The sequence below is a fragment of the Odocoileus virginianus genome, chromosome 5, assembly GCF_023699985.2.
Source record: "Odocoileus virginianus isolate 20LAN1187 ecotype Illinois chromosome 5, Ovbor_1.2, whole genome shotgun sequence".
Taxonomy (NCBI): domain Eukaryota; kingdom Metazoa; phylum Chordata; class Mammalia; order Artiodactyla; family Cervidae; genus Odocoileus; species Odocoileus virginianus.
Genome location: NC_069678.1, coordinates 63372748 through 63396509, shown reverse-complemented (window position 1 = coordinate 63396509; position 23762 = coordinate 63372748). Strand labels below are relative to the sequence as shown.

Below are 23762 nucleotides of genomic sequence, written 5' to 3'. Positions count from 1 at the left end.
TATGTATTAGAAGTAGGTTAGAAAATAGAAATATTGAAGGCCCTGGCTAGGATTTAAGGAACTCGCATTTAGCAGTTGGTGGCCATGTGGTACTGTCAACTGGTTTAAAGGTACAGAACTGGGCCAAACATAACAATGTATTTTTCTAATACAGGATATTCACTGTTTCAATGGTTACCTTGAAATATCCTAATCTGGAGAAAAACTAGATAGAAAGCTATCCATGACAACTGTACTTTATGAAAAGGATGAATTCCTAAATGGCCATTCTCTTTCACTCAAATGGTGTTACCACCTCCCAAAGAACAGTCTTGGGGCAGAGAAGAACTGTATTTCATTTCAAGCTGGACTACTCATCTACCAAAATACCATTCTGACCAAAGAAACAGATGCAAAATTACAGTCACAGCTGCATTCTGTACAGAACAAGTTGGATAATGGTGTTTTAAATTGCTAATTACACAGCTAATGATTTTTTTAGTGGCATTGCAGTATTTTGCCACCTTTGTTTAAATTTTTTAGAAAAGCATCTAGGAAGTTTTAAAAATGGTAAATTGTTAAATACCAGTGAGTCTTCTGAAGAGAAATTCCATATAAAACCCATTTCTTGAAATGGCATTCTCATATGGGATCTCATACAGGAGCCTATTTATTGACTAGCTATTTATTTTTATTTACTTTCTCACCAATTCATTTGCATTTAAGATTACTAAGGCCATAAGTATCCTAGTATTAGTGTTTGTATCTAGATCCACTGTTGGTATGAAAAGATAATAAACAGATAATAAACTAGCATATGTCATGATATGCTGGTATTGGGAATGTGCTATGACAAGATTTATAAACTGTAACAGCAACAGTACAATTTTATTCTTATTGTGACAACCATGGTGAAAGTTATCACAGTGCTAGTATTTTATGTTTAACCATGTCAGCGAGGTGAGGGGGTAGTTACCTTTTTGATATAAAAATGTTGTTAATGTTTTATTTCAATTTAGCAGATTACAGAATGTACATTAAAGCACTGTCTACTGTTCCATCTTTATTTATCTGCATTTAAGTTGCAAAGTATTTTTTTCTACTAAATTATTTCATTAAGGCTTCTAAACAATTTGTCCCTTAAATAAAAATCTCAAGCCTGCAAGGAATTTCCATATATTACAAATTTTATATGTAGAAAATGGTGTGCCAATAACAATTATGTCACAGGAGTTTCTGATACTTCTTACATTTAGTATAAGAGAAAATTAGCTGTTAAAAAAATAAAAATACAATCTTATTATGTTATTATGCAACTACAAAGTCACAAGTAAATACTTACATTTGCTTTTAACAGACCATCCAATTTCAGTGATCTTTTAACACTGCAAACAAAATATTTAAAGACATCTTAGATTTAATATGCTTCAAGTAAGCCAAGTATTTAAGAGTAATCTGTATAAACAAAGATTCCATTTTAAGTTACTTTCAACAACTAAAGTAGAAAACCTATGAAGAAAGCAATTTTCACAATGAGGAAATTGTTTTCTTAATAGCATATATCAAGATGAAATCATAATTAAATATTTAAATGGACTTTTATATGAGTTGTATATATATGCACTATCATACAATTCAAACATTAAAGTTATATAATAAAATACTTAGTAAAAAATTAATATCTTTGTGTTTTAAAATATCACTAATGAAAAATTATAGATAAGAGCAAAATCATTTACATACCTTCAATGGAGACGTTGAAAGCATTTTATTTGCAAGAATAATATACTAGATATTAAAATAAAGGTATGAGCAAGGTGAAAAAGTTTTACACTTTATTCTAGCTTTAAACATGATTCAGTGCAACCAGACTATGACTTAACTGAGTAACAGATGCTCTATGTCTTTATAAGTCCCCAATCCATAAGAAACTACTTTTTTGTCTCCTTCACTATACTGATTCAGGAACATGCCAGGCTCTCTCTGTGCAAAATCTGTTCTGCTAAACTGGATGCCCAGCTGTTGGTGACAAAGCTTAGAAAGGAAAGCTGAATATTTATAATACTTTATTTCGTTCAGCTGTCTTCTAAAGAGCAGTCATCAACATTTTATTGAAAGCAGATTAAATGCTCAAAGGAGAAAAAGGTCAATATAAATTAAAACTAGTTTTCTCGGTGACAAATGCAGCATTAAAAGTATCTTCTTAATCTCTGAGAAAAAGAAATAAAATTACTTAAAATATTAAGAGAATTTGAGCATAAAGAAAAAAATTTATTATAGCTTGTATTACAGAAAACAAAACAAAATTTATAGATCCTAGAAAATGACTATGCATAAATAACTGACTACTGAATTTCAAACAAGTGACAGGAGCAAGAATAGAAGAAATAGACAATTTATAAAATTTACTCAGCAATAAATGTTAAATACAAAAGTTTATCTAGAATAGTTCATTTAATTTTCCTATTATATCTACATCAGCCTAATAAATAACACTATTTCTTAAGATTAACTAAATTGGTTTAAAGAATTACTCATATCTTTTAGAAGTCCACTTGAAATATATTTAATGTGAATTCTCAATGAAGCAAGAGAACAGAGGTACGAACAAATAAAAATGGCACTTAATTCAAAAAAGCACACATATTTAGTTTTGGAATATATATTACCCTATTCAGGTGTGTGAGACGTTTTTGTATATATAAAACTTCAAAGTGAAAGTGAAAATGAAAGTTGCTCAGTCATGTCCAACTCTTTGGGATCCCATGGACTATACAGTCCGTGGAATTCTCCAGGCCAGGATACTGCAGTGGGAAGCCTTTCCCTTCTCCAGGGGATCTTCCCAAGCCAGGGATGGAACCCAGGTCTCCCACATTGCAGGCAGATTCTTCACCAGCTGAACCACAAGGGACGCCAAAGAATACTGGAGTTGGTAGCCTCTCCCTTCTCCAGTGGACCTTCCCGATCCAGGAATCGAACCCGGTTTTATCAGGGCTTCTCTGATAGCTCAGTTGGTAAAGAATCTGCCTGCAATGCAGGAAACCCCAGTTTGATTCCTGGGTTGGGAAGATCCCCTGAAGAAGGGAAAGGCTACCCACTCCAGTATTCTGGCCTAGAGAATTCAGAACCACAAGATAACAATTCACAACCAATAGGATGACGACCATCAACCTCACCCCACCTCCCAAAAAACCTCCAGAAAACAGGGGTTTTTCAGAATGCAGAACTGGAACTCTTATGCTGATAGGACTGTAAAATGGTAAGATGCTATGGAAATAGTTTGTCAGTTCCTCAAAAAATTAAACATAGAATTAACATATAAACCAGCAATCCCAATTCTGAACATATACCCAAAAGAACTGAAAGTAGGGACACATCTGGACATTCATGTTTATAACAGCATTACTGACAATAGCCAAAAGGTGAAAGCAGTGCAAGTGTCTGTGGACAGGGGAATAAGTAAAACAAATTTGGCATATACATATCTGTGTGTGTATACACACAATCACACACACACACCCCACACACAAAAGGGAATATTATTCAGCCTTAAAGGGAAAGATATTCCACATACTACAACATGGATGAGCCTTGAAGACATTATGCTAGTGAAATAAGCCAATCAAAAAGGGACAAATACTATATAATTCCATTCAAGTGAGGTGCTTAAAAGCAGTCAAATTCATAAAGATAGAAAATAGAAAGGTAGTCACCATGGGTTGGGAGGAGAGGTGAATAGGGAGTTACTGTTTGACAGAAAATTTCAGTTCTGCAAGATTAAAAAAAGTTTTGGAAATGAATGATGGTAACAGCTGTACAACAATGTGAAAGTACAGCTGATCCTTGAACAACATGAGTTTGAACTGTGAGGATCCACCTATACTTGAGTTTTATTTTTCCAACAAATACATACTATAGTACTACACAACCACAAATGGTTGAATCCGTGCATGTGGAACAAGGGATATGCAATGCTGATTGTAAATCTGTAAGTGGACTGTAACTGGTGTCCTTAATCCCCAAATTACTCAAGGGTTACCTGTACTTAAATGCCACAAAACTACACTTTCACTAAGTCATGTCTGACTCTTTTGTAAGTCCATGAACTGTAGCCTGCCAGGCTCCTCTGTCCATAGGACTTCCCAGGCAAGAATACTGGAGTGGGCTGACATTTCCTTCTCGAGTATATTCTCGACCCAGGGATTGAATACGTGTCTCCTGCACTGGCAGGCAGATTCTTTACCACTGAGCCTCCAGGGAAGCCTCACTATATACTAATTACATCCCACCTATTATTTCCTAATTACATCCCACTTATGGGTAACTCTTTAAATTCTACAGGTTTTTTTTTTTTTTTTTTTTTCATTTCCACCTTAACCCAAATCTATACCTATGCCCACAATTTGAATGTAAGTCCAGCTTTAGGTGTACTAGGTTTAGATTCACTGGGATCAAAATTCTGTTTGCTACCAGCATTACTGCTGGTGAGATATTTAAGAAAGATAAAGATATATATTACAGTTTCATATCAACAGGTAAAGAGAGTAACTGTATAGAATTAGCCATATTACTCTTTAAGACCATCGTCCACTATTTTATTTAGCTTCCCACATGGTAATATCCTGACTGGGATTCTCTAACTCATCAGAGGGGCTTCCCTGGTAGCTCAGCAGTAAAGAAACCACCTTCCAATGCAGGAGACACAGATTGGATCCCTAAGAGCCTGTGGAGAAGGAAATAGTAATTCACTCCAGTATTCTTGCCTGGAAAATCTCATGAACAGAGGAGCCTGGTAAGCTTCGGTCCATGAGGTCACAAAGAAATCAGACATGACTTGGCAAATGAATAACAATTCATCAGAACAGAACAAGTGCATGAGTTTTAGTATACAACATTACTAATAGCAGTTACAATATTTTTTTTTAAAGTTGTTCTAGAAAAAAATAAACTATCATTTGATTTTTAATAAAGAACCAGGAATGATACTTCAAAGATTCATGAAGCTACATGACTTAAGGTTCCCTTACAGGACCTTCTCTTTTTTAACATTAAACAAATATATTGCTTAATGGATTATTATAAGGCAACCACACTTGTAACCATCACCCAGGATGAACAAACAGAAGTTTGCCATCTGTCTATGGCCATACCACCCTGAATGAGCCCAATCTCATCTGACTTCAGAAGCTAATCAGGGTCCGACCTGGTTAGAACTTGAATGGGAGATGTGTGTCATATATGCCCCCAAACCCTTCTTTTGTCCCATCCTGTTCAGTTTTTTTTCTCCCTCATAAGTAACCACAATTGTGACTAACAGTAATCCATCATCCCTTACAGGACATTTAAAACATTGGATTAAATATGATTTGAGTAGCAGAGCTGAGGTTAAGTGTGTGTATGTGTGGGGAGGAGATAAAATTAGTAAGGCAGATAAGACTCAGGGAGCCTTGATGTTATGCCAAATTCTTCCTCTAAGGTTGGGCAAATCACATAATCACACTAAGCTTCATAAAGTTGATAATAATACTGGCCTGTAAACCAGTAAGACATTTCTGAATGGATACAAAAATATCATTTGGTATACAGTGCTTCCATTTACTCCTCTCTATAATGGAGATCTCACTGCCAGTTCAACTACATGAAGAGTGTTTAGAGGATTATGGAATATGCTTATGAGACCCTTAAAATCCTTTGATTAAAGGCAATGGCCAAATTCACATCCCATGTAACTCTTAAGATGTAAATTAAGAAATCTAAAATGATGTATTTTTCATTCTATGTATGGGAATGAGCAAAGAAGGAATAAGAATCTCCTCTTTTTTGCATTCTCCCTTTCATTTAAGTTTATGCTCTTTTGTGTTCAACATTCACAGAGGTCATATAATGATTCACTATCACAGTATGGGTAAGTGGGACTATCACTCCAATGTATGTAGAAATATGGTTACCATGTGAAAGTAACTAAATGAATGATTAACCTTGCTATTCTTCACGATAAAACTGGCCCAAACTGTAACCAGTTATTGGGCAACATGTTTATGGTGTCAAAAGCTTCTTTATCAAAAGACTGATAAAGAATTGGGCTTCCCCCGAATAGCTCACAGGGTAAAGAATCCGCCTGCAATGGAGGAGACACAGGAGATGCGAGTTTGATCCCTGTGTTGGGAAAATCTTCTGGAGAAGAAAAATGGAAACCCGTTCCAGTATTCTTTCCTGAAAAATTCCATGGAGAGAGGAGCCTGGAGGGCTACAGTCCAAAGGGTCACAGAGAGTCACATATGACTGAGCGACTAAGCACAGAACCATGTCGATCTGTATCTAAGGCAGTCGCTTATGTGGATTTGTATCTTATCAGTTCTGGAAAAATCTAAGCCATAATCTCTCCAAATACTGGTTCTCCTGGATTCTACCTTTCTGGGACTCCCTCGAGTCTAAGAAATCTTAGATTTTCCATGCCATTTTTCATATCTCCAAACATCTATTTCTTATCATTGATCTCTATGCTACTTTTGGGGCAATTTCTTCAGGTCAATCTTCTAGTTTACAATTCTTTCTTTAATTGCATCTAATTTACTGTTTAACCCATCCATTAGTATTTTTAAATGTTTATTTCTATTTATTTGTTTATGGCTACATTGGGTCTTCATTGATGCTCACAGACTTTCTCTAGTTGTGGCAAGAGGGCTTCTCATTGCAGTGGCTTCTCTTGTTACAGAGCAAGTTAGAAAACAATTTGATGAGTAGTTTGAGGGGTAACTTAATTTTTATATATTTTAAAGTTAAGAACATTCTCGGCTCATCTGTACCAGGAGCCTGAAGTACAGCACACGGAGCTCAGCCTGATGCTCTACGGTGACCCCAGGTGGGTGGGACGGAGTGGGGGTCAGGGGAGGCCCAGGAGGGAGACGATACATGCACACACATAGCTGATTTACATTGCTGTACAACAGAAACCAACACAATATTGTAAAACAACTATGAAAGTGAAAGTTGCTAGTCATGTCCGACTCTTAGTGCCGACTCTTTGTGACGCAATGGACTGTAGCCTGCCAGACTCCTCCGTCCATGGGATTTTCCAGGCAGAATGCTGGAATGGGCTGCCATTTCCTTCTCCAGGGTATCTTTCCAATCCAGGGATTGAACCTGGGTCTCCCGCATTGCAGGCAGACTAGAAAGAAGGGAATCATCTAATCCAATCAAGTCCATATAATCTAACGCTACAGACCTCAGCACTCAAAAAAGAAAAAAAAAATTCTAGTAACAGTTTTTGTTATCCTTAACCCAGACTTTAATACTTATTACATTTTGTCCCAGTTGCTTTACCATTCTCTATATATAAACAAACACAAATACATACATATACAATGCAAAATCTTTTTTATGATCTACTGAAAATGTTACAGACCCTGTATACCTTTATGCAAAAATATTTGTGTGTTTTTCTAATAACAAGAATATTCTCTTACATAATCACAATACAATCATCAAAGTCAGGAAATTTCTTTGACTGAAATACAATTAATTTCAATAACTGAACAATAATTCAACAATTTAAATACACTGATTTCAGATATACAACAAAATGATTCAATGTATGTATATACTGTGAAGATGATCATCATAGTAAGTCTAGTTAAAATCCATCACCACACACATTGATAACTTTTTTTCTTGTGATGAGAACTTTGAGGGCTACTCCCTTCAGTTAAGTCGCTCAGTCATGTCCAACTTGGGGACTCCATGGACTGCAGAATGCCAGGCTTCTCTGTCCATCACCAACCCCCAGAGCTTCAGTTCAGTTCAGTTCAGTTGCTCAGTCATGTCCAACTCCTTGCAACCCCCATGGGTTGCAGGACAGCAGGAATCCCAGTCCGTCACCAACTCACGGAGTTTACTCAAACTCATGTCCACTGATTCGGTGATGCCATCCAACGATCTCATCCTCTGTCATCCCCTTCTCCTCCCGCCTTCAATCTTTCCCAGCATCAGGGTCTTTTCAAATGAGTCAGCTCTTTGCATCAGGTGGCCAAAGTACTGGAGTTTCAGCTTCAACATCAGTCCTTCCAATGAACATTCAGGACTGATCTCCTTTAGGATTGACTGTTTGGATCTCCTTGCAGTCCAAGGGACTCTCAAGAGTCTTTTCCAACACCACAGTTCAAAAGCATCAATTCTTTGGCACTCAGCTTTCTTTATATTCCAATTCTCACATCCATACATGACTACCAGAAAAACCATAGCCTTGACGAGATGGACCTTTATTGGCAAAGTAATGTCTCTGGTTTTTAATATGCTATTTGGGTTGGTCATAACTTTCCTTCCAAGGAGTAAGTATCTTTAATTTCTTGGCTGCAGTCACCATCTGCAGTGATTTTGGAGCCCAAAAAATAAAGCCTGTCACTGTTTCCATTGTTTCCCCATCTATTTACCATGAAGTGATAGGACCAGATGCCATGATCTTAGTTTTCTGAATGTTGAGCTTTAAGCCAACTTTCTCTCTCTCCTTTCACTTTCATCAAGAGGCTCTTTAGTTCTTCACTTTCTGCCATAAGGGTGGTGTCCTCTGCATATCTGAGGTTATTGATATTTCTCCTGGCAATCTTGATTCCAGCTTGTGCTTCATCCATCCCAGCATTTCTCATGATGTACTCTGCATATAAGTTAAATAAGCAGGGTGACAATATGCAGCCTTGATTTACTCCTTTTCCTATATGGAACAAGTCTGTTGTTCCATGTCCAGTTCTAACTGTTGCTTCCTGAGCTGCATATAGGTTTCTCAAGAGGCAAGTCAGGTAGTCTGGTATTCCCATCACTTTCAGAATTTTCCAGAGTTTACTGTAATCCACACACTCAAAGGCCGCTCTCTTTCACTTTCATCAAAAGGCTCTTTGGTTCTTCACTTTCTGCTGTAAGGATGGTGTCATCTGCATATTTGAGGTTATTGTTATTTCTCCCGGAATTCTTGATTCCAGCTTGTGCTTCATCCAGTCTGGCATTTTACATGATGTACTCTGCATATAAGTTAAATAAGCAGGGTGACAATATGCAGCCTTGACATACTCCTTTCCCAATTTGGTACCAGTCTATTGTTCCATATCTGTTCCTAACTGTTGCTTCTTGACCTGCATACAGATTTCTCAGGAGGCAGGTAAGGTGGTCTGGTATTCCCATCTCTTGAAGAATTTTCCACAGTCTGTTGTGATCCACACAGTCAAAGGCTTTAGTGTAGTCAATAAAGCAGAAGTAGATGTTTTTCTGGAACTCCCCTGCTTTTTCGATGATCCAATCGATGCTAGCAATCTATCTCCGGCTCCTCTTCCTTTTCTAAAACCAGCTTGAACATCTGGAAATTGTTGGTTCACATAGCCCGGCTGAAGCCTTGCTTGGAGAATTTTGAGCATTACTTCGCTAGCATGTGAGATAAGTGCAATTGTGTGGTGTTTGAACATTCTATGATATTGTCTTTCTTTGGGACTGGAATGAAAACTGATCTTTTCCAGTCCTGTGACAACTGCTGAGTTTTCCAAATTTGCTGGCATATTGAGTGCAGCACTTTAATCTGCATCATCTCTTAGGATTTGAAACAGCTCAACTGAAATTTCATTATCTCTACTAGCTTTGTTTGTAGTGATGTTTCCTAAGGCCCAATCGATTTTGCATTCTAAGACCTACCTAACTACTCTCTTAGCAACTTTCAAACATATAGTATTATTAACTATAGTAACCACACTGTACATTACATTCCCAGCACTTGATTTCATTTCGTAACTAGAAGTCTGTACCTTTTGACCACCTTCCTTCAATTCTTCCCTCCTGTCTCTAGTAAACACAAGTCTTACCTCTTTTTCCATGAGTTTGTTCTTTTTAAAGATTCTGAACATAAGTGAGATTATATGGTATTAACCTTTATCTTTCCGACATCTCGTTTAGCATAAGGCCTCAAGATGCCATCCATACTGCAAGTGGCAGGATTTTCTTTTTTGTTATGGTTGAATAATATATACACACACACATATAATACATACACATATACACACACCAGATTTTCTTTATTCATTCAACCACTGGATGAATACTGGTGGATATTTGGCTATTGTAAATAATGCTGTAATGAACATGGGGGTATATGTATCTTTCTGAGTTAGTGTTTTAATTTCCTTCAGATAAACACTCAGAAATGGAGTTGCTGGATCACATAGGAGTTCTGTATTTTGAGGAAACTCCTTACTGCTTTCCATAGTGGCTGCACCAATTTAGATTCCCATTAGCAACGCCCAGGTTCCCCTTTGTCCACATTCTCACTAGCACTTGTTATATCTTATCTTTTTGATAAGAGCCATTCTAACAGGTGTGAGGTGATAGCTCATTGTGGTTTTGATTTGCATTTTGATTAGTGATGCTGAACACCTTTTCATGTACCTGTTGCCATCTGTATGTCCTCTCCAGAAAAAATGTTTCCTCAGATCCTCTGCCCATTCTTTAATTTGACTGGTTTTCATTTTCTTTTTTTGCTATTGAGCTGTAGGAGTTCTTTGTATATTTTGGATATTAATCCCTTATCAGACATGTAATTTTCAGATACTTTCTCCCATTCTGCAAATTGCCTTTTGTTGATGAAGAAGCTTTTTCTGTGCAGAAACTTTTTATTTTAATGTTGTCCCACTTATTTTTGCTGTTAATGCCTTTGCTTTCAACATCAGATCCAAAAGATCGTTCCAAGACCAATGTTATGGAGTTTATGGCCTATGTTTTTTTCAAGAGATTTATGAAAAAAAAAAGAAAAAGAAAAAAAAAAAAAAGAGATTTATGGTCCTAGGTATTACCTTCAAGTCTTAAATTCTGAGTTGATTCTATGTTCATGAAAAAGAATATATCAGCCAACAATTTTCTTACAATTCTTTTTTTGTATTTTGGTTTCTGATGGGGGTGGTATCTGTGTTAATAGGATTAAATGGGTTGGTGTGTGTATATATATATCTTTAAATCTAGTCTGATATTCTCAATCTTTTCATTGGCACTTAGACTTAATGGAATTATTATACAGTTGGGTCTACATTTTGCTACCTGTTTTCTGTCTCTTTTTCCCTCTGATCTTCCTTTGCTGCCTTTTTTGATTAGATATTTTTAGTATATCACTTCAATTCTTCTACAGTTTTTTGTACATTTTGGTTATGTATTATCTTTCTATTTTTTATTAGTTACTCTGGGAACTATAATATACCTTTTTAACACATCACAGTTCATTTAGAGTTAAGACAATACAACTTAACAAAAATATAAGAATTTTACAGTGCTACTGTCCATTCACTCTGTCCTTTGTGTTATACTGTTAAACATATAAACATTATAAAACTCACAATAAGTGTTATAATTCTTGCTTTGAACACTTGGATCTATTCAAGAAGTTACAAGCCAAAAAATACATACAGTTGACCCTTGAACATACTAGTTTGAACGTACTAGTCTACTTATACACAGATTTTTTTCAATAAATACACAGTCAACCCTCCATATTAATGGGTTTCACATCTGTGGTCAAGATTTTCATCCATGGTTGGTTGAATCTGAGGACAGAAAACCCTTGGATACAGAGGGCCAACTGTTTCCACCTTACTAAGCCATTTTATGTAAGGGACTTGAGCATACACAGATTTGGGTACATGTGGGGCTTCCTGGAATCAATCTTCTTTATCAAGGAATATAAAGCATATTTTAACGTTCTCTCAGAGAAACTCATTGATTTTCACGAATATGTCATCAGAATGGACCCCACAGAAATACTATTTAAAAGTTTCCTCCAATACTGAAAGTATTCCAACTATAACCTTAACTCAGTCTACAGATTGGAACAGAATAAAACTGACTCTCACAGGAACAGATGGAATGTCCTTGTCTGAATTAGTATAATAATCCACACTAATTAGAAAGACTAAGCAAGTTAATACTAGGAATCTTTAAAAGGAAAAGATATAATGGGGCAGGGGAAACACTTAAAAGGGGATTTGATTATTTACAGAAAGAGCTACTACAAAACTATGCTTGACTTTAAAGTGTAAGTAAGTGTTAGTCACTCAGTCACGTCTGACTCTTTGTGATCCCATGGACTGTAGCCCGCCAGGCTCCTCTGTCCATGAAATTCTCTAGGCAAGAATACTGGAGTAGGTCGCCATCTCCTTCTCTGGTTCTCCTGTAAGGGGAAATTAGAATTGGATGCCTCAAGTCCAAGGGACCCCCCTGGGCATGTTCATCATCAGAGGGTGCCTCTCCTTGTAAAGCATTTCTGACTGCCAAACTGTCTGTGAGCCACCCAGGGGCCCCTGCACTTTCCATCCTAACATATCTAATGTGTACTCCAAAGATCTTTCCATTGGGACAGAGGAAGTAATCCCCATTTTCATCTGTCCCAAAGATGAAATGACTTTTAGTATTATGCAAATAACAATTTGACTTTTAGTATCATGCAAATATAAACATGGTTTGAATTTGTGTACACAAAATGAATTCTCTTTAAGCAGCAACTTAATCATTCAATTAATATTTACTGAATAACTATACTAATCCATGAGATCAATGAGTAACAATCTAAGTGTCACAGTTGGTAAAGTAGCAGAACCAAGATTCAAACCCTGGTTTGTCTTACTTCAAAGTCTTCAAATCCAAAAATTAAAAAAAATTAAAGTTTCAACCTAGATGGAGAAATAATGATGCCACTAATTTTATAATGTACACAGGAGAGAAGCAAAGTTAAAAGGGATGATGATTAGCCTAATGAAATCAGGATCAGCATTTATCCAATGCATTTATTTTCCCAGTTCCAAGATAGTATCTGCCTTATATGATCAAAAAGAAGGCAGACAAAACTATAGTTATTGAGACTGTAATTCAAGATAATTGATTCCTAAATTTTTAAAAAACATTCTGAGTAGTATCTGACACTAAAGAATACATACAGAATGATTAATTTATGAAGCATAATGTGAAAATAAACATCCATAAACTCACCACACAACTTAAGAACTAGACCATTACCATTATGGATAGGTACTTTCTATCCATATGGATATGTGCTTTCTCTAATCTGTCTGCTTTTCCCAGAAAGGTTACCATTAAACTAAACTTTGTATTTATCATTCCTCTGTTTTTCTTCCCTAAATAAACTTATCATAAACATACAGAATCCTCAACTATAGTTTTTTGCTTGTTCTTAAGCTTTGTAAGGATTTCCCTTGTGGCTCAGCTGGTAAAGAATACACCTGCAATGCGGGAGACCTGGGTTCTATCCCTGGGTTGGGAAGATCCCCTGGAGAAGGGACAGGTTACCTACTCCAGGATTCTGGCCTTGAGAATTCCATGGATTGTATAGTCCATGGGGTCGCAAAGAGTCGGACACAACTGAGCGACTTTTACTTTCAAGCTTTATAAAGATAATATGCTATATGTAATTTTTGACAAATTGGCTCTTTCATCCGGTATGTTTTTAAGATTCATCCATCCACTCTATTATTATGGGACATTACTGTTATACTTACTTTACATATAGGCCATGCATATTCCAAAATTACTTGTTATATTTTTTCCATGTCGAGGTTCAAATAAATTAGAAAGGAGATAGACCACACAATCCCATGCCAAAAATGCCAAGTTCATATCAAAAAGTTATCATCTAAACATCACTTAAAAACCATATCACTTTTACATATAACTTGCCAAGATAACTTATTTGTGACCCTGCAGTTTAACCACGTTGAAAACTAAAAGTTTGCTAACAATTATGGAGCTCCTCTGAAGTGCTTTTGCATTATATAACCATATATAACCATTAATGTCATCTTAAATCACTTTGCCAAAATTAACTCAGTGAAACTGCTATATATCAACTTTACACATATACATATATATATATAAAGCTGCTACATAACTTTAAGGTCATGTATTTACTGTCAGAATTTAATTACTGCAGACTCTCCTAAGATAACAGGTACCAGTTAATGTTATGAAAACAGGAGTCCAAAAGGTCCACATTTAACAGCTTTTAGGGGTCCCCTACTATCTACAGCAGGACAGGAGCACAGCTCAGGAAGTATCACTACTTATTATGCAAACACGCAACAGTTTCCACTGTTTCCTATTTGACAGGGAGTTTGCAAGGTTATCCTCATAGTTTTGTATAAGTGCTAACTGGGTTCTTTTTCTAGAGCAAGAGTAAGGAGGCAAGTCTTTTTGCTTCATTCTGGGGAAAGGAAAACCTCGTTAATAATCCATAACTTTTAAAGATATAAGTGAAATGTATTTATTGCTACCTGTGTGTAGCACCTTATTAGGTGCTAAGCTTTCTTATCTAGAAAGTAGAGCTAACAGCAGCACCTACCTCCCAAGGTCTTTTTTAGAATTCATTAAAAAATGTAGGTAGACAGTTCATTGGAGGGCCTGATGTTGAAGCTGAAACTCCAACACTTTGGCCACCTGATGCGAAGAGCTGACTCATTTGAAAAGACCCTGATGCTGGGAAAGATTGAGGGCAGGAGAAGGGACGACAGAGGATGAGGCGGTTGGATGGCATCACCAACACAACGGACATGGGTTTGGGTGGACTCCAGGAGTTGGTGATGGACAGGGAGGCCTGGCGTGCTGGGGTTCATGGGGTCGCAAAGAGTCAGACACGACTGAGTGATTGAACTGAACTGAAGACACTTAATCACAGTATCCAAATCATAATTACATATTCAACAAATGTAGGTTATTATTTTTGTAAATCTTTCCACTTTCATATCAATTCCTATTTGCTTCAGATGTTCCTCCTCCCACATGTATTACTTTGCATTTGGCAAATAGATGGGGAAACAATGGAAACAGTGACAGACTTTATTTTCTTGGGCTCCAAAATCACTGCAGATGGTGCCTGCAGCCATGAAATTAAAAGATGCTTGCTCCTTGGAAGAAAAGCTATGACAAACCTGAAGGGAACTGAAGTGAAGTAAAAGTCGCTCAGTCGTGTCCAACTTTTTGCAACTCCATGAATTGCATAGTCCATGGAATTTTCCAGGCCAGAATACTGGAGTGGGTACCCTTTCCTTTTCCAGGGGATCTTCCCAACCCAGGGATCGACCGAGGTCATGGGCATTGCAGGCGGATTCTTTACCAGTTCAACCACAAGGGAAGCCCAAGAATACTAGAGTGAGAGGCTTATCGCTTCTCCAGCAGATCTTCCCGACCCAGGAATCGTAAAGGTGTCTTCTGCACCGCAGGCGGATTCTTTACCAATTGAGCTATGAGGGAAGCCCTGACAAACCCAGACAGCATATTAAAAAGCAGAGACATTTCTTTAACCACAAAGGTCCATCTAGTCAAAGCTATGGTTTTTCAAGTAGTCATATATGGATGTGAGAGTTGGACTATAAAGAAAGCTGAATTCCAAAGAGCTGATGCTGTTGAACTGTGGTGTTGGAGAAGACTCTTGAGAGTCCCTTGGATTGCAAGGAGATCAAACCAGTCAATTCTGAAGGAAATCAGTCCTGAATATTCATTGGAAGGACTGATGCTGAAGCTGAAGCACCAAGACTTTGGCCACCTGATCTGAAGAACAGACTCACTGGAAAAGACCCTGATGCTGGAAAAGACTGAAGACAGGAGAAAAGGAGGACAGAGGATGAGATGGTTGAATGGCATCACCAACTCGACAGACATGAATCTGAACAAGCTCTGGGAGCTGGTGATGGACAGGGAAGCCTGGCATGCTATAGTCCATGGGGCTGGAAAGAGTTGGACACCACTGAGCAACTGAACTGAAAATAATGGAGATAAGTTATTCTAGAAATGCACAGGAGGAGGGTACCTAAATCAGCCTGGGGACAAGAGGCAGCCAGAGAACTTCATGTGTTATATGTTATCTCCGCAATGATCATAGCAAACACCCTCTTCCAACAACACAAGAGAAAACTCTACACATGGACATCACCAGATGGTCGATACTGAAATCAGACTGATTATATTCTTTGCAGCCAAAGATGGAGAAGCTCTATACAGTCAGCAAAAACAAGATCAGGAGCTGACTGTGGCTCAGATCATGAACTCCTTATTGCCAAATTCAGACTGAAATTGAAGAAAGTAGGGAAAACCACTAGACCATTCAGGTATGACCTAAATCAAATCCCTTATAATTATACAGTGGAAGTGGGAAATAGATTTAAGGAACTAGATCTGACGGACATAGTGCCTGAAGAACTATGGATGGAGATTTGTGACACTGTACAGGAGACAGGGATCAAGGCTATCCCCAAGAAAAAGAAATGCAAAAAAGCAAAATGGCTCTCTGAGGAGGCCTTACAAAAGGCTGTGAAAAGAAGAGAAGCAAAAAACAAAGGAGAAAAGGAAAGCTATACCCATTTGAATGCAGAGTTCCAAAGAACAGCAAGGAGAGATAAGAAACCCTTCCTCAAAGAAATAAGAGGAAAACAATAGAATGGGAAAGACTAGTGATCTCATCAAAGAAATTAGAGATACCGAGGGAACATTTTACGCAAAGATGTGCACAATAAAGGACAAAAATGGTATGGACCAAACAGAAATGAAGATATTGAGAAAAGGAGGCAATACAGAGAACTGTACAAAAAAGATCTTCAAAACCCAGATCATCAGGATGGTGTGATCTCTCACCTAGAGCCAGACATCCTGGAATGTGAAGTCAAGTGGGCCTGAGGAAGCATCACTACGAACAAAGCTGGTGGAGGTGACGGAATTCCAGTTGAGCTATTTCAAATCCTAAAAGATGATGCTGTGAAAGTGTTGCATTCAATATGCCAGCAAATGTGGAAAACTCAGCAGTGGCCACAGGACTGAAAAAGGTCAGTTTTCATTCCAATCCCAAAGAATGTTCAAACTACCACACAATTACACTCATCTCACATGCTAGCAAAGAAACGCTCAAAATTCTCCAAGCCAGGATTCAATAATATGTGAACCGTGAACTTCCAGATGTTCAAGATGGATTTAGAAAAGGCAGAGGAACCAGAGATCAAATTGCCAACATCTGCTGTATCATAGAATAAGCAAGAGAGTTCCAGGAAAAACAGCTACTTCTGCCTTATTGACTATGCCAAAGGCTTTGACTGTGTGGATCACAACAAACTGGAAAATTGTAAAAGTGATGGGAATACCAGACCACCTGACCTGCCTCTTGAGAAATCTGTATGCAGGCCAGGAAGCAACAGTTAGAACTGGACATGGAACAGACTGGTTCCAAATAGAAAAGGAATACGTCAAGGCTGTATATTGTCACCCTGCTTATTTAACTTATATGCAGAATACATCATGAGAAATGCTGGGATGGATAAAGCACAAGATGGAATTGAGATTGCTGGGAGAAATATCAATAACCTCAGATATGCAGATGACACCACCCTTACGGCAGAAAGTGAAAAACTAAAGAGCCTCCTGATGAAAGTGAAAGAGGAGAGTGAAAAAGTTGGCTTAAAGCTCAACATTCAGGAAACTAAGATCATGGCATCTGGTCCCATCACTTCATGGCAAATAGATGGGGAAACAATGGAAACAGTGACAGACTTTATTTTTCTGGGCTCCAAAATCACTGCAGATGGTGACTGCAGCCAAGAAAGTAAAAGATGCTTACTCCTTGGAAGAAAAGTTATGACCAACCTAGACAGCATATTAAAAAGCAGAGACATTACTTTGCCAACAAAGGTCCATCTAGTCAAAGCTATGGTTTTTCTGGTAGTCATGTGTGGATGTGACAGTTGGACTACAAAGAAAGCTGAGAGCCGAAGAACGGATGCTTTTGACCTGTGGTGTTGGAGAAGACTACTCAAAGTCCCTTGGACTGCAAGGAGATCATAACAGTCCATCCTAAAGGAGATCAGTCCTGAATGTTCATTGGAAGGACTGATGTTGAGGCTGAAACTCCAATACGTTGGCCACCTGATGCGAAGAACTGACTCATCTGAAAAGAACCTGATGCTGGAAAAGATTGAAGGCAAGTGCAAAAGGGGACGACACAGGATGAGATAGTTGGACGGCATCACCGACTGAACGGACATGAGTTGGGTAAGCTCTGGGAGTTGGTGACGGACAGGGAAGCCTGGCATGCTGCAGTCTAAGGGGTCACGGAGTCGGATACGAGTGAGCGACTGAATTGATATATTATCTCCACTCCTACACCAAAGAAAAAGTTCTTTACTGAGCTTTGGAAAAAAAAAAAAAGTCTCTACAGGGCAATGATAAGCAAAAAAACTACAGCCTGAAGTTAAGTGATTCGCTCAACGTTGATCAGCTCTTTACAGAACTGACTACGCGTCCTCTTTTGAAAGCTAGAATTTAGTTCTCTTGGGACCCGGTTCATGATCTCTGCTACAAGTTTATAGGAACTTAACCACGCTAATCTAGACATTAAGGGGCTTTATCAAATTATACGGCGTTTTGCAATGTACTCTATCCTATTTTCGGTATGTTAAACGTATTTGAAGTTATTTAAGTAATACATCACTAAATATGGCCCACAGCCTATAAAATCTGTCAAAAGCCTTGGAGACTCAGAATTAAAATGAACAAATACTACTAGATAAGTAAAACTGGAAGGAAGAGAAGCAGAGTTGTGTTGGGGAACCAAGCACCAGGAAATGTCGGAGAAAGAGACAAATTTACTCTCTGAAAAAGACAACGGAAAAGGTTACTGGGCCACAAAATATCTACTCGTCTTGCTCACAGAGGTACCCAAACACAGCAACACCCGAAGGAAGAGATACTTACGGCATTTCGACTTTCAGGAACGCAGCTCCGTCGCCGGATAAAATCACTAAGCAACTCCGTCCGTAAACAGAGAATCTTCCGAGAGACACATTGAAGCCTGAAAAGCGCGGGCGAACAGACACTCGACGCTGTGCTGCACTCAAAGAGGCCCGCCGGAAACACTCCCCCAGCGACAAGGGATCCCAATGTATGCCAGTAAGATGAGGGGAGAGTCAACACATAGACAGCACCCAGCCCTTGCCAAGGCAACGCAGGACCCTCTCTCAGGATTCTGACAAGAAGGCTACCCGAAAAAGGAGAGACAGAGCCATCTCTGTTCACTCTGGAATATGTATCCGCAGATTTCTAGCCGGACCATTTAGGGAGGTGCTCTGTATCTTGTTTCCGGTGGCCGAGAGATGCAGTTTCCATGGTAATTAAAAGAGGGCTGAGGACTGTCCTGCTGCGGAGGACTGCGGAGGCTTTGAAGAGAATTGGCTACGCTCCCTCGTTTGTGACCAGCAGTTAGGTAGCAAGCAACTCGCTGTCTCTCTCTTTGCTCGCTCCGTCCCTCACTGTTCGGCTTCCATTTCTCCACCTACTTCTTTGTCATACGTACACTTGCTCCATGTCTGTACTTAAAATGTACATACAAATGCGATTTTATTCCCAGAGTAATACAAAAAATAGAGAGATGTTGCCCGAGATCAGTCCTGAATGTATTTTACAGTGTAGGGACGGTGACGAATGACTCTCTGCTTTCACTTGGCCCTCTAGAAGCCTTAGGCGCTTGTTAACAGTTTATTTTTCTTGCTATTGTGTGGCTGGTTATTTATGGAGCGTTTGCTGCAATGTACTCTCTAGGCCCCTGTCTTGGTCTCGGCCTGGAGTTTAAATGCAGAAGGTTTCCAAGCCTGAGGGGCTCAATTATATATTTACTTATGCTTTAGTTTAGTCTCATGTTACGGAGAAGGGGGAAAAAAAAGAATTCTGGAACATTTTTGCCGTGGGATTTCCATTTGAGGGCGTCAGTTTATTTGGAAAGAGCAGTTGAGGACAATCTAAAAAAAAAAACCCACGCAAAACCTTATATTTCTAAGTTGCTGGCTTCAAAATGAACGTTCATTCCCTTTCCTTATTGGAAGAGATTTCTTTCACATTTGTGAAGATATGCGTGCACGCATATGTGTTTAAAAACTGTGATGCTTAATTATAGTGATACCAATTTGCAGTAACCAGACTGTGACACCACATCCCTGTGGGGTCCTTCTAAATCTGGTGTAAGATGAAAGTGTCAGGCAGGCAGTCTGTGTATTATGAATAGGGTACTTCATCCATGATAAGCGATTATTATCTTTCTTTCCCAAGTGTAAAAGACCTATATAATTCAAGAAGGTGTTAGTGATTTAGGCCTCCTGATTTAAGAATCCAATGAGTCCTGAAGGGGACTGTACCTGTGTCGTCTTATTGTTGAACTAGAAATATTCAATTTATTGGGTTGAAATGTATTTTTAGAAGTCAAAGCTGGGTAAAATAATGTTGGAAGCTGTTAGACCACCAGCACAATTTAGTTCCTTATAGTAACTGTTGTACAAGAAACCTTTTTTCATATGAAAAAAGAAGAAACTGTTACTGAAATCTACATGCTTTTTCTCCTTACTCTTAGCTGGGTGAAATCTCTGCCTCTCTATTTTCTTATCTATAAAAGGTGCAGATAGTACCTGACCACTGTAGTAGGTATATATCAAGATGTATGACAGTTCTTTAAACTCTTATGAGCAGAGGTGCTGTATAAACCCCCAAATTATTGTTATTATTAACATTATTATTGATGGTAATAGAATACAGTAAAACCGCAGGATAATTCTATACATGGGATTTTTAAAATTCAGTCATTTTATTATTATTATTATTATTTTTAAATTCAGTCATTTTAAATGTGGGGCTGCAGTATTGAGATGTTAGTGAAATGACATGGTTGCTGCTTTGGAGATGAATGCCAACTGCCAATCACATTATACTCAAATTATCATTATGGTGGAGTTTCACTCTATAGTTTATTTAGCATTTATTATGTGCCTGGCACTGTTCTATGTGCTTCAAATGTGTTAGTTTAATTAATGCTCATGACAATCCTATGAAGAGTCTCAACTGACTGTCCTCTAATTTTGAGAGAATGAATGTGTGCTTTTCCTTTGCCCTATGAGTCTTCTTTTGTATTTATGTTACATCTTTGTTTTAGCTTTGTTCTTTGGGTTCTCTATATTTAGAAATTAACTGCCAAAAACTTATTCTAGTTTAACATATGATAATTTAACCATATGCATATTATAATGTACATCATTTTTCCACATATAAAAACCTTCATGTCTTGATTCTGCGCCCCACCCCCACCCCCACCCCCACCGCCACCACCATTTGAAAGGCAAAGTGACATTTTCATTTTAGGACTAACAGTGACTAAAACAAAATTTTAAATTATTTTTTAATAGAATGGCCATCAGTCCAGGAAGTGATGCAGCTTTCTCCAGTCAGAAATCAACGCATTCAGAGAGTCCTCGATCAAAGAAATTTCCGCTAACTGAAGAGGAGATATTTTATATGAATTGTAGAGCTGCCTACTTAACTGTTTTCAAAAGCAGTTTAGATAACATTATTTCTAAAGATCAACTTTACTTAGGTAATTTTTTTAACTAAGTAGTTTTCCTTATTTGCTGAAAGTTAATAGATCAGAAAGACTGCAATTAGAATTACATTGTTGAATCATTCCAGTTGCTTGGTTAAGCTTGAGCGGTAGAACTACGTTATGCTATTGTGTCATTCTAATTTTATTTATTTATGTATTTTTGGCTGTGCTGGGACTTCCTTGCTCTGCACAGGCTTCCTCTGTTGTGATGAGAGAGAGCCACTCTATAGTTAGAGTGCATGGACTTCTCATTGCAGTGGCTTCTCTTGTTGTAGAGCATGGGCTGTCGGGTGCAGGACTTCAGTGATCGTGGTTCCTGGGCTCTGGAGCACGGGCTCAATAGTTGTGGCACATGAGTTTAGTTGCCATGTAGCATGTGGGATCTTCCTGGACCAGGAATTGAACCCATGTCTCCTGTATTGGCAGGCAGATTTTTTACCACTGAGCCACCAAGGAAGCCCATATTATGTCATTTTATATATCTACATAATCCAGGTTTGATGGTTGGATGTAGCCTACCAGGCTCCTCTGCCCATGGAATTTTCCAGGCAAGAATACTGGAGTGGGTTGCCATTTCCTTCTCCAGGGGATCTTCCTGACCCAGGGATTGCACCCAGGTCTCCCACATTGCAGGCAGACTCTTTACCATCTGAGCCACCAGAGAAGCCCTCACATAATCCAGAAGCTTCAAAATAAAACTTTCAATGTTTGTATGTATTTGGTTCAGTTCAGTTCAGTCACTCAGTTGTGTCCGACTCTTTACGACCCCATGGACTGCAGCACGCCAGGTTTCCCTGTCCATCACCAACTCCTGGAGCTTACTCAAACCCATGTCCATTGAGTCAGTGAGCCATCCAACCATCTCATCCTCTGTCTTTTCCAGTGAGTCAGTTCTTTGCATCAAGTGGCCCAAGTATTGGAGTTTCATCCTCAACATCAGTCCTTCCAATGAACATTCAGGACTGATTTCCTTTAGGATTGACTGGTATGATCTCCTTGCAGTCCAAGGGACTCTCAAGTGTCTTCTCCAATACCACGGTTCAAAAGCATCAGCTCTTTGGCACTCAGCTTTATTTATAGTCCAACTCTCACATCCATGCATGACTACTGGAAAAACCATAGCGTTGACCAGACAGACCTTTGTTGACAAGCTAACATCTCTGCTTTTTAATATGCTGTCTAGGTTTGTCATAGCTTTTCTTCCAAGGAGCAAGCGTCTTTTAATTTCATGGCTGCAGTCACCATCTACAGTGATTTTGGAGCCCCCAAAAATAAAAGTCTGTCACTATTTCCATTGTTGCCTCATCTATTTGCCATGAAGTGATGGGACCGTATGCCATGATCTTACTTTTCTATATTTTTAAAGCTTCCACCAATTGCTTGCTTAAAAATGTTTTTTAAATTCTTGGTATTTTAAGATTTATGATAATAGATTAAAATGCTTTTGGCAACTGAATCACTAGTCTAAATTTGACCTACACTGGAGAAAATGTAAAGGATATATATATATATTTATATATATATATGTACACATATATACACATGGGTATGTATTGAATGATTGTAAAAGGGCAGTATTTGAAAATAAGTGAAATTTTAAAAGAAAAGAATTTGGGGTTTTCTGTTTTTTAGGGATGAGGGTTTCAGAGAATTGGTCTTTTGTTTTTACTTCTTTTCATTATATTTTATTGTTAGTTTTTTAATTGAAGTATAGTTGAATTACAATGTTAATTACTGCTGTACAACAAAGTGACTCAATTACACAGATATCTATATTTATATCTATCTATCTATATATACATTCTTTTTTCATATTCTTTTCCACTATGGTTTATAACCAGATACTCAATATAGTTCTCTATGCTATACAGTAGAACCTTGTTGTTTATCATTGTATATATAGCAGTTTGCATTTACTAATCTCAGACTCCAAATCCAACCTCTCCCAACCTTCGTCATCTTGGCAACCACCAGTCTATTCTCTATGTCTGTGATTCTGTTTCTATTTTATGAATAGGTTCAGTTGTACTTCAGATTCTACATATAAGTGATATATGGTATTTGTCTTTCTGACTTACTTCTCTTAGGATGATAATCTGTAATTGCATTCATGTTGCTGCAAATGGCATTATTTTGTTCATTTTTATGGCTGAGTAGTATTCCATTGTATTTATGGATCACATCTTTTTTTATCTATTCATCTGTCAATGGACATTTAGGTTGCTTCTATATCTTCCCTATTGTGAATAGTGGTGTTGTGAACGTAGCCGGTGCATGTATCATTTTGAATTATAGTTTTGTCTGGCTATATGCCCAGAGTGGCCTTGCTGGATCATATGGTGATTCTGTTTTTAATTTT

General features: G+C 38.0%; 2 protein-coding genes across 10 annotated transcripts in view; one reads left to right on the top strand and one right to left on the bottom strand.

Annotated features, from left to right (window-relative positions):
• The window catches only part of ITGB3BP (integrin subunit beta 3 binding protein), an 82027-nt gene extending 63199 nt beyond the window's left edge, over positions 1 to 18828 (bottom strand). For 7 of the 9 annotated variants that reach the window (XR_002312440.2, XR_011487846.1, XR_011487847.1 and 4 more), the window contains exons 1-2: positions 18739 to 18822; positions 1322 to 1364 (exon numbers count right to left, since the gene is read on the bottom strand). Coding sequence is in view for 3 of the 9 variants with exons in the window: in XM_020885590.2 (XP_020741249.1) it covers positions 1322 to 1364; positions 18739 to 18743 (48 nt within the window). In the remaining 6 variants the exon portion in view is untranslated. Of the gene's footprint in view, positions 1 to 1321; positions 1365 to 18738 lie in introns of all 9 variants that reach the window. The other 2 variants (XM_070468047.1, XM_070468048.1) reach the window with 2 other exon arrangements.
• An 8-nt stretch (positions 18829 to 18836) lies between these two features.
• Positions 18837 to 23762, top strand: part of EFCAB7 (EF-hand calcium binding domain 7) — a 53582-nt gene continuing 48656 nt past the window's right edge. The window contains exons 1-2 of the mRNA XM_020885558.2: positions 18837 to 19246; positions 21210 to 21397. Coding sequence (XP_020741217.2) covers positions 21211 to 21397 — 187 coding nt within the window. The 5' untranslated portion in view covers positions 18837 to 19246; position 21210. The remainder of the gene's footprint in view (positions 19247 to 21209; positions 21398 to 23762) is intronic.